Here is a 12,019-nt window from a genome sequence, read left to right on the forward strand (position 1 = left end):
CTCCGATCTCTCAAAATCATGTTGAATCCTAACCCAGTTTGATTACAACCTTCCCTGCTTAGGGTCTGCTAGTGATTTAAAAGCCCTGCTCCACATACTGCATACACCAGCTTTAGTCGTCAAGCAGCAACAGTTCATCCACCCCTTACTTCAGACTACCCTCATTTAAAATAGACAGGGACGCCATAATGGGAAGGAATGGGCATTGACACACAAACGTACAGCAAAGACCTCATTCCCCCAGGGTGGAATCACAGTAACGCCACTCATTCTGCAATATGTTATTACACCCTTACCTTTAATTTTCTGTTTGTACTCTTCTGGTCGGTGGAGGTACATGGCTGCAGCGTCACCATTTAAAGGATCTATAGGGTTAGGATAGGCCAGCAGCTGGGGCAGGAACGATTCAAATATATTGGTGAGATCTGCAAGTGAAAGACACAATTGTTCATGTTCACAGACCCAGAGTCAGTCCGATTAACCATCCTGCAAGCACCGGCACTGAAACAGCAGCACAAAGCTTCAAGGGCAAATGCACCAACAATCTGGGCGCTAGTTAAAATAAAGGAAGCTGCATCGGAGAAAGCATATACATGGCTGATAAGAGAGCTGCTGCTGCTGGAGGTATGCTGCAGCTCCTCAGCTAACTGCACAAACTACTTGACATCCCAAAAACGTAGATACAGGTATCTGTGGGTTAAACAAAGCAGTGGAAGGACACAATTGCCTTGTTTTCCATTGAGGCTCAGCCCTGGCTTAAAAAGAAAGGAAAAAAGAAAAACAAAGAACACTGCGCTTCACCCCTCACTGAATTGTTCTCCTATTTCTGCCTCCTTCTATTGCCATCTTTAAATGTCTCATGCTCCATGACTAAATTGACATACCTCAAGCATAAAACATCTTCCAGAGTGCTTTAGATGATTGTGTTAATAGAAAGAGCAACCAACAAGTCCCTCCTCCAACTCAAAACAATTTGCAGAATGTGAAGCACTCACATTAACACCTTGGTGCCAGTTGGCATCTATCGCTAAATAATCCACAACAGGAAACATACTTCTGGTGCCTATGAGTAACTGTGGACACACGAAACCCTCTTCCCACATCCCTAAGATGACACACTTCAGCAGTGAGGGTGTTCAGAAACAAGCCCTGCGTCATCATTTCTCCTCGGGGGCTTCACAAGGACCATGCACACCCACGCAGAGAAGAGATTAAACCCCCAGTGCAGGGCTGTGTGCCAGGTTTCGCTCTAGCCACTGGAGAGCTGCTGATACAGGCAGACCAGCATTCGCTGTGTGGGGTTTTCTGTTGGGTTTTGTTTGTCAATATTTGACACATCTTTCATCAGGATCCCACTTTCCCCCCCTAATTAAAGGGAGCGTCTCTTTCCTGGTGGCAGAGAAATCCTGCCTGTGGATGAGCATCACCCATCCCCTCTAGCATGGATCAAAGTGGAGCTGTCAGAAGGGAAGCCCAACACTCCCGAGGATCCATCAGATGAGCAGTTTAGCCATCTCAACCTGCCTCTTACAGGAACAAGACTGTGTGACTGTTCCTGAGCCCAGCCACCACTGAGCCTCATGGAGCTACTAAATTCAACCAGACCTGACAGTGGGCAGGGATCTCAGAGCCCTTAACTTTCTGAAAGATTAATGAAAAATGCATGGGCAGGTAGGGGGGAAGGAGATCTCCAAGTCCTAAACAGGAGGAAAGGCCATGGCTTCATATACTCAGGAGCATAGGGTTCATTATAGCTGATACTGCATCACCCAACTGCAAAAAGTAATGACATTGATTGCTATGGATAGCGATTGGCTGGTCTCTGCTATACAGGGACACCACTAGGAAATTAGGTGGTTTTACCCTGAAATCTCTTTCTGCTATATAGAAGCTGTCGCCCCTTCCAATATTGGCTGAGGACAGCAATGAAGCACTTCAGAGTGCACACAGTGCCTTGACCAAGTTTGCCACAGCTGGCACACTGAGCAGCCAGGTGCCACCAGCTGCTTCTAGGATGAAGCACAACAGCAACTGGAAGAAGGATCCTAATCTAAAGAGGTACCACAAACAACAGTGAGAATGCTCTGTAAGAATACTTTATGCCATGGTAGTGGCTTGTTCTTGGTAAACCAATTAACCCTCCTAGGGAGTGGGTTCAGACACCATCAGCAATAAGTTGGGTCAAGTCTCTGCAAGGAGCAGGTTTAGATCAAGTATTTCTCTGTGGCTGTTAGACAACTAAACTGTCATGTAGGCTGAGCAAGCAGAGCCCTGGGAGGCCATCACGGCTCACAGGACACACTGCAGGGATTCTTCTTTTTTAAGAGACCTCAGTAATTTCCCCCTTCTTTCAAATCCTCCAAAGTGGCACTGGCTTAGCAGGAACTAGTTGAACATGTGCAGGAAGCCTAACCACAGCGCTAAAGACTTGATACGTCATTAGGGATGGAGAGGGAATTTAACGACAAGGTCTTCATGAATGTATTGGTAGCTATTCTGGGTCTCTTCCACCTTAGTTACTCCTTGAATTATCTGACCCATTTCCTCTGCCAGCGCAGGAGCACTCTGGTTTAAAGGGGTGACGCTCCCAACAACACAGCTGTGCTGAGAGGCACCAAGGAATGTTATTTCCCCCTTTTCATTTCATATTCAGAAATGGGCCACCTCCTTATTTCACATAAGGAGGCAAAGCCCTGTAGTGAAGAGGTGACGTAGGCACTCTAGTGTTGATGACTTCCGAGGGAAGGGGCAGAGCGAATGCAGTCACCCCAGTGTCCGGCTTGCAGCTTCAAGGCATCCTGCAGCAAGGCAAGGGAAGTTTGCAATAAGATGACTGTCAAGCGATGCACTTTCTAATGCCAAGTTTCACCAGTTACTGTGGAAGGTGCTCTATACAGAATACACATCTGATACCTTCAAGTTGCCTAGCACCTATCACTGATATCACAAGGAAAAACGCAAAAGATTTTTGCAAGCTTGTTGATATTAATACATCACAAGCATAGTAAATCCCAAGCTGTTTTTTCTACCTTTAAAAGCAACAATGATGACAAAAAATACAGCAGTGCTCATTAGAAAACCTCTCACAGAAAGCCTTCCTATGAAACTGTTTGGAAATAGTGCAGAAACCCCACTGTGGCTGTCTGGGAGGGAGCGCTGCAGAACAGGGAGGCTATCCATGCGTGGCTTCCAAAGCAGAACCCATAGTGCCAGAGCACAAAACCACCACCACAGTTACACTGGAGTGATTTTCTTTTGTCCAGCCATCCCCACAATCTGCAGGTGGCATTTAAGACTGTGGAACAGCAGCACACGCTGCACTGAGCTAGATTCTGCTGCTGGCTGAACCATGCAGGTTCATCCCCAGCAGAGGGCTTGGTTTGCTAACACCACTTTAATTCCTCCGTCTCGCATCAGATCCTTGCAGGACACAAGAGCATCTTCTTCCTCCATTAGCAACACCACCTGGGTCACGGCTAAGCTGATCTCTCACAACAAAACCATGTGAAGTGTACACCATGCATCTAGTAAACGAGGACTTCAGGCATTCTGACGAGGAGTAAAGTTCAGCAAGTTGCTATAGCAATTTCCCACCCAGGATTCACCAAGTCTAGTATTTCCTTACAAATTGTGCTTGTGAGGAAGGTAAAGTAGCTTGTCTCTCTAGCAACTGCTTCAAAGCTTCAACTTACATAGGTAAAACCAGTTTTTCATGGAAGAACGTGAAGGATTTGACGTGCACGTTCCCCTGAATACCCTTCCACAAAGCATAATTGGAACATCTGAAGTTTGCATTTTTAAAATGCAGCCAACCTAGACTAGATATTCAGCTGTATTCCTTTTAACAATTTCAGCTTTCCCTAAATGCTATTTTAACGGGTCTTTAGCTACCAGCTGATCTTTTTTTGTCTCTAAAAAGGACAGTTATAGCCAAAAACAACCTAATGGGAAACTCAAAACATTCTGCAGCAAGCAGTGCAGTCATTAGATGCAATACCACCTCTTAGCATGCAATGAAATGATGCTGATAAACAGGAATGGTTTCTGGTGCCAGCTTCTGTAGAATTAGGATCATAGCCTTGTGCATGAAGAATACCAGCTTGAATGCACGTACAAAACATGGATGGGGTAACTGGAACTAGATTTCACTTAGATACAGTCACTCTTCTCTTTCAATGCCGAATCGTGGCGGGGTGCTGTTGCGCAGTTGCCAGACAATGCCAAGCAACGGACTGAGAGATCCTTTGTAAGGTTTATGGAATATTTTTCCCTCTCTGGGATAAAAACAGGTTACAAAAGTATTTTCACATGAAAATGTTATTTTTCACGTGATCTTGGCTCAGTGAGGAGTCTAAAACTTCAGTTAAAAAACCCAACAAACAATACAAAACCCAAAAGTTGGCCTAAGATCATCTGTCTCCAGCAAGCTGTGTTATGTTAACACACCAAATACGGATGTTCATGTGATCAGCTTGCGGGAAATGCCAAACTCACCGTAGAGAGCTGTCCAAGTTTGATTGATTACATCTAGACATACAGTTCCTGACCTGAAACATATGGAAAGGATGGAATTAAACACAGTCGCACTCAAAAATACTCTGGGGATTTAATACAATCTACCCCCTCCCTTTCCCTGCCCTGCTTCTGCCCCACTGTTTCAGATAAGCTATGATTTACTCCTACCTTGTGGTTAATAGAGGGGCAGCCTTTAACTACATGAATCTTCATACTCTGCACAAAAGAAAGTAAATTGGAGCCTTTACTGAATTAGTTGGTCCATATGGGCCTCTGCTGGAGAGACTGAAGCATAGGTGGCTCCCCTTAACAAACCTTCACTGAAAAAAAGGTGGCAAAACATCTTATGTTTTGAAGAATTTTAGGATAGACGTGAACTTCAGCTAAAGAGGGAGCTATGGCTTAGCCAACGCTGTTCTTGTTGCTAGAAAGCCGGCACAATGCCAATGAGGAGGGGGACTGGCAACCTTGAATTTTCTGTAAAGGAAGCATGTTGCAATACCAAGACCACATCTGCAACAGTGTCTGCAGCATGCAGCTCTAGTCTTGCCCACAGCCTGACCCACTCCTGAAAGTTAACTTGCAACAAATCAAATCCCCCACTCTGGACTCTTAGATTGATGAAAGCATTATTCAACTCATCAGGGTATTACGTGAAGCCAAAATACAGTTACAATTAGACAAACTCCTTAGAAAAACCACACACTAGGGATTTACTTACGCTTCGTCAATGTTGGGATGGAAAATTTTATTCATGAATCCTGCGAAGAGACACATGGGTAAATAGCAGAAAACAGCCAAAGAGGTGGGTTTTTTTGTTGTTGGTTTTTTTTGGTTTGTTTTGTTGTTTTTTTTTCAAGAGAAGTCTGGAATTTACTGAACAAGGACTCATCTGACTAGTTTCAAAGAAAACCCAGCCTTAGCTATATATAGCTATGTAACCTTTAAAATACCAGGCAACATTCTGACCCTAGGGTCCTTCTCCATTCCCTCAAAATTCAGCAAAATCCTCTGCTTACAGTGCAACAGGACCGCAAAGGTTTTGTGGTTCAGTATTGTCTTGAAAAGAACTGCCCATCAGCACAACTGAGCACCCACATCAGATGAAGTGTTTTTAAAAGCTGCAAGGATCTTCTGAGTAAACACAAAACTTAAGCTCAACATTTGCTTTAAGATTTATTTTTTTTTAATGTCTCCCAACAAAGATTTTCTATGAACTTGAAGTTGCAACATTAGTCTACGTTTGTAAGCCATTCAGGGGCAGAGACTGGTGCAGAGAGCTAATACTTCAAGTTTTGCAGCAATACAGCAATTAATTCATCAGTTGGTACCTCTGGTCTCCTAGAAAAGAAAACAGCTCAAATGCAAGGTCTAGAATGAGAAAGCTCATCTTAGCTTTGTCCACATTTCAGACTTCTAGATTTGATAGTGCTTTCTTTCTTTGTTCTGACTTGCAAATTAAATAGTTAAAAAAAAATCCTGTGGTTTCAAGACTTACAACATCATGGTAGAAGATGCCTCACACTTTAAAGACTGCATCTGATAGCAGCAGCTAGAGGTAAGCTGTGTTCTCCAGCTGCCTACTTTAACCTCATTTCAAGGCAGATGGCACCTCAAAAACACTCCCTTCTTCTCCCACAAATAGTTTATAAAACAAAGATATTAAAGGAATTGTAACACATCATACTTGGCACCATAGCCTGCGTAGAAGTAAAGCTTATCCACCCCAAAAGGAAAAGTTAAGTGTTTCAGACTATGGCTGGGAGCGGATGCAGAATCCAGCTTCCAAACTCTTCCCTTTCCTTTCAATAGGAGGAACCAAATACCTGGGTGCAGGACACATCCCCAGCACAGAATGGACACAGTACAGGGATACAGAACTGAGTTTTCAAATTATTTCACTACCAAATGGATTGAGTGCTATAAGCTCTGCTGGCTTGTCTGAATCATTTGGGCTCTGCCCAGAAGGGCTACTGCAACCCTTGGTTCTGTACCAGGTTAAGCTGCTTCCAGCTCTTTATGTTGATTTTTTTTTCAGAACTTAAAATAAAACCTTCTTTCCTCTGTTGTACCACCATCCCGTAGCCTGTAAAGCCTTACAAATACTGCCCATGTGGGAATCACGCCTTTCTGCAATAAGCAGAAATCTACATAAGCTAACAGCAACTATTTCTTCTGACAAAGGTCCATGTTTATAAAAATGGGTAAGAAATTTAGGTCTGAGATATTGACTCAACCCATTTAAAAAGCTCCTTCCAGGACTCAAAACACACAGAAATTTCCTCTCCAGAGCAGCCCAAAAAGCAAGCAAATGAAACACATCACTGTTTACAATTCAGCAAACTCCCTACTTGCACCATCTTTATCCAGCCACTCCAGGCTAGACACTGCAGCAGCACTGATCTACCATCTCTGCCTGAACAAGGAGTGATCGTGATTTGAGTGACAGCATGGTTCCCATCTGTGGCAAGAGCTGACATATGGATCTAACTCCCTTTCTTTCCATGTATTATGATACAAATATAATTTCATGTTTACTTGTACTGCTCGGATTTTGCATAAATACAACGCAAGGCTGAAACGATGCCTGGAGCCAGAAAAATCTCTAAAAGAACTGAGAACTACAAAAACAACTCCACGCTAACAAGTGTCTTTCAGGAATACCTTGCCATGATTTAGCTTGAAAAACTGAAGCAGACTTAAAAAGGGAAGCTGTAGTTCCATCAAATATTTAAGTTATGGTGGCTCTCACAGGTTTAAATCAGGTCACAGATCCATTATGCTGGCACTGGAGAACTGCAGTGAGCACTGATCCTGATTCTAAATCCTGTCTCTCTCTTGGACGGGGGGAAGTCAAGTTTCTGATAAAGCAGAATAGAAGAGAGGATGGGGAAGACACCAGGTAACAAGAACAGGATGGTTATGTGTAGACCTGCTGAGTAAAACACTCTTTATTCTGGTACCTAGGGCACAGACTGGCTCTCTTTAACGCAGCTAGATGCAGGCATCCCTCTGCCTTCTCTCATTTTGGTTTTCTGATCATCTCACCTATTTCCTAGGACCTTCTATCACAGCCACCTGCAGCTAGTTGGACAAGGCTGTGCTGCAAACCCACCTGTAAGGTTTTGGTCAACATTTTGTTCACACACTTCAGCATTTAAGCTGCACTCGATATCCAGGGAGACAAGATTAGGTTGTCCGCTCAAGCAGCTCCTGTGCTAGAGATTTGTAATTCTTCTCTGTCATCTTTGCATTCACCCAGGCAAGGAACAATCCCCTCTTTCACACTGTCCTTGGTCTCAAGCTTTGAAATTAAACAGTTGTTCTTCAAGAAAGGACACAAACATCCTCTCCCTGCACTTCTCATTTCCTAGGCTGCTGCCACATCTTCTTGCAACTCTTCAAGGTCCCCCCCAGTCTCATTCTACTAGAGACACAAAGTGCCCAGGCCAAGAGCAGCTCTGTTCATACCTTTCCTTTTCCTGACCCAGAAACAAGTGCAAACTATTATCTCCTCCTTTATTTGAAATGTAAGTCACCTGCAGTGATAAAGCACTAACATTGCTCCAATAATACTGACTTGCTCTGTATTTATTTTCACAAATACAAAAGACAAAGCAAGCATAAACATCCATGTAAAAATGAAATTCCAATTTAAAGAGTAAGCCAGGAGTAAAAAAAACTCCCAAGCCAGCATAAACACTTGGGCAGGTTTATTGCCATAGTCGGATACAGCACACCCTGATAAATATAATGTGCAGAACTGCAGGGGAGCACTCCATGAAGCGTACCAAGGGACAGGCTCTTGATTCTGGGTTCTCACCGCAGCCTGGAGCATGAAGCCGAGGTCACAGCCTGAGCAGTTGTGATTCTGTGTGCTGGACTGGCTGTAAATACTTAACATTTTAAAACAATATTCACACTAAACCCTTGAAAAGCCAATGCTTAGGAGGAATTTGAGCAGAGAGTGGCTGAAGTTCACCCTTTCCATACAGAGACGTCAAGATCCAGGATTGCCTTTGACAGTAAAGCAGGACTGCATAAAATCCATATGGACGAAAAGCCGTTGGGTGATAACAGAAAAAAACGTGTACATCCACAAAAGAGTTACACAATGAAAAGGGACACATCTGTTCCGATACTGGAAGATGCTGAGACCAATATGCAGATGCTGACCTTCAAAAATGCTGGTATTTCAGCAATAGCCCTGGAGTAATCACTTCTTAGGTTGACAAAGATCTTTGAAGAGAAGCACATTTTTAAATTAAAAATCAGCTAACTGAAAGGCTGTCAATCTTCCTTGGTGCTGCAAACACAGAACATTCATAAAGCTCCAGCAGCTGGACGTATTCCAGTACAAAATGAAGTTCTCTTACCACACTCATGCACCAACCGTGGATGGGTCTGAACATCCAGGGCACTGACTCGCAGCTGGGTCAAAACGCTCACTCCAAGGATCAGGCCCTGCAGCTGGACAATAGCTCAACACGCTCTCCAGGTGAGCAAAACCACAGCGGAGAACCAGGGAGGAATTTCAGACTTATGCTGATGTCAACGTCTCTCTTGAACAGCTCCAGACTAAAGCTCCCAGGAAATGGCTAGAAGGCACTACGAGAACCAACGTGCTGTCGTAAGCTGCTTTGCCAGCAAGTTCTCCTCCAAGAGGCAGAGCCCAAATACTTGGATAACTTGGGGAACACTGAGGACTCCCAAGGTAACTCTCGTTCTCCTGTGGAGCCATTAGGCAGAAAGCTCCTGCAAGAGGTTGTTCCACACCAATTGCTCCCCTATCACTATGCCTATAGGGCCAGACTGTGATTTAGAAAGGGTGCCCTGCCTTGGTACAGCCCCCATAGAATCACAGAATGGTTTGGGTTGGAAGGGACCTTAGAGATGATGTAGTTCCAAGCCCCCTGCTGTGGGCAGGGACACCTTTCACTTGCCCAGGTTGCTCATCTACGATTCAGGCAGAATGGACACAAAACTTGGAGATTAGAGGGATCAGAAACCTGGGCTGGGGACTGCCTCCTCACTCTTTCCACAGCTCCAGCTGCACAATATGCTGGCCCGCAGCAGCAAAAAGCTTTCTTCACTCCTCGGTGCTTCTCCTCCAAGTCAGGAACTGGCTGCAATCCAACAAGCGGTGCATCAAAAGGTAGCCTGATGCTTATCTGAGCTCAAAGTACAGCCAGCTTAGCTGGTAGGTTAGGTGAGAGGTCCCCAAAAGAGACTTTTTTCCTGCAGCACAGCTCTTCAAAGCAATGCTAGTGCTGCTAGTCCTGCAGAAGCACGCGGGAAGGAGGAAAAGCAGCATGCCAGCAGACACAGCACATCTCAGCCTCCTGGCTTTGCGTCTTCTTGCTCCGTGGGGAGTCAGCTACATGGCCGACCCACACCAGTGATAAATTCAAGATGACTTCCCACTGGCTCTGGGGAACGTGCCAGAGTGGAGCTGGTTTATATCCACTTAGCCATCCCAAATTCACCACTGCTTGCCCACGTGTCGGCTCTCTTTGCTCATAAAATAAGGCCAGCTGGATACTTCTCTACCTGAACAACTGTGACAGCAGATTCCTATCTGTGTACCACCGTGGTGCCAAACAGCCAACAGGACAAGGGTATGTAATCACTCCTGACTTTTCAGTGCAGCAAGACTGACAAGCCTCAAAGTTTTATTTTTAATGAGTGATTAAGGCCAAGTCAGGAAACTGTTCAGACTGCCTGGCTGGCGAGGTGGGAAGGTGGTTACAGTCTCTCTGAAGCAGAATACAGTGAGTTTTAAATACCACACCAAATCAACATGGCTTGGGTGACCACCCAAGGCTCGGGGCAGAACTATGTGCACAGAGATCAGCACGCAAAAGAGCTTATGTACAGCACATAGAGGTCAAGAGCAGTGGTTTTCCTCTGCTTTTTTTAACCACTGGACAATCTACCTAATGGAAAAAGATCTTCCAAGTACTCGTGCAGTGTTACCAAACAGCCAAATAAGATTAGTCTAAACTTAATGTTAAACTACTTCCCCCTTCCCAAACAACCAAAAGCCTGCAGGGGACATGCTCTTTTTTCTTTTTCTTTTTTTTTCTTTTTTTTTTAATTTTTAAAAACACATTGCACTCATTTCAGGGACTACCTTCTTGTGTAACTGATCACAAGCCTGCCACACACCACAGGTTGAGAAACCATGGTAGGAGATGGGGGACAAGGCATGAGAGCAAGACCTCTGCTCCAGTCCTCAACCTAGTACCTGCTCCCCTCTGCGGACTGGGACAACTGGTTTAGCATGTGGCTGTTCCCCATTTGAAGGGCACAGGATCTGCCCACCTCAGAGGTGCGTACCTTGTCCAGCGCTCTCAGGTCAATAAGCTCTTGCTGGCAAAGTCAAGGATTTATTTTTTATGAAACTTGGAGGTTAGGAGCCCATGCAGAGCACTAACAACCGAGTCAAATATAACACGGTGCACTCACCATGGAGGCATTCACCACACAGTGGTGGCACGAGGTGCTGTGTAATGTCAGCTTGCTAACAGCAGAAGTAGAACAGTTTGTTACCATACTCAAATTCTAGTAGTTTTCCAAAACAATACCATAAATAATTCTGCACCAGCTTCACGAGGAAAAGATCAGGACAAAAAAATATGGCTGTAGCTGATGGAATATAGTGGCAGAGCTATAAACTCTGGACCTCCTGCTCGGAGTGAATCACTGAGCGGTCCTTCTTGGAAGCGGAAAAGCAGTATCCACAAACTTACAGACTGGTGCTAAGAGCAGCCATCTCTGGAAAAACATGCACAACTAGCACAAAGCAATTGCCCAATATCAGTTCATCTCATTGCTTAGGTGCACCATCACCTGATGCCCAGGCTTCAGAGACTGGCACAGAAGGCAGTGAATCTCTGCCAAGCCAGGCTGAAAACACCTACCCCATTTTGTCAGTCTGTTCCCATTCTCCGATTGTAGCAGGGAATCTGCAGAGGGTGCACAGTTGCACGTCAGACCGGAGTGGAGACAGGGATACAAATTACCTTTAGGTGTCTCGTCTTTCCCCTTAGACAAAGCTAAGCGTATTTGAAAGAACAAGCATTTTCACATCGCTTATAGGTCAGAGTAAGGATCAACACACACAGGGAAGAGCAAGCTCAGAATGGTCACAGGCGATAAGTGACTCATGAAATTCTAAGTAGCAAAATGTAAGGCAATCCAGAGAGAAGCTGAAAGTAAAAATAGCAGCTGCAGTTAAAAAGAAAAATTAAGCACAGGCCAGGAGAGATCTGTTAAATCCTGGCTGGAGCTAAACACTGCTTCATTCCTGTACTGGCTGCCACAATGTCTCGTTATATACATACACATACACACACACACACTTCCATATGTTTTGTGTACATACTAGGCATTTTGTTTTGCAAAACACTTAGGAGAAAGGTGAAATATAAATGTGAGATATCTGCAGATAACTGGGCCAGAGATGGAAGGAAAATGAGAACTGTGTATAAATATACAGAAG

The 12,019-nt window shown here is 44.5% G+C and overlaps 1 protein-coding gene across 2 annotated transcripts in view; it reads right to left on the minus strand.

Annotated features, from left to right (window-relative positions):
* Positions 1-12,019, minus strand: part of UBE2H (ubiquitin conjugating enzyme E2 H) — a 55,663-nt gene that overhangs the window by 10,458 nt on the left and 33,186 nt on the right. The window contains exons 4-6 of one of the 2 annotated variants that reach the window (XM_075024532.1): positions 5,237-5,276; positions 4,495-4,547; positions 297-425 (exon numbers count right to left, since the gene is read on the minus strand). In XM_075024532.1, the coding sequence (XP_074880633.1) occupies positions 297-425; positions 4,495-4,547; positions 5,237-5,276 (222 nt within the window). The remainder of the gene's footprint in view (positions 1-296; positions 426-4,494; positions 4,548-5,236; positions 5,277-12,019) is intronic. The other variant, XM_075024533.1, reaches the window with a different exon arrangement.

The sequence above is a fragment of the Buteo buteo genome, chromosome 4 (assembly GCF_964188355.1).
Source record: "Buteo buteo chromosome 4, bButBut1.hap1.1, whole genome shotgun sequence".
Classification (NCBI taxonomy): domain Eukaryota; kingdom Metazoa; phylum Chordata; class Aves; order Accipitriformes; family Accipitridae; genus Buteo; species Buteo buteo.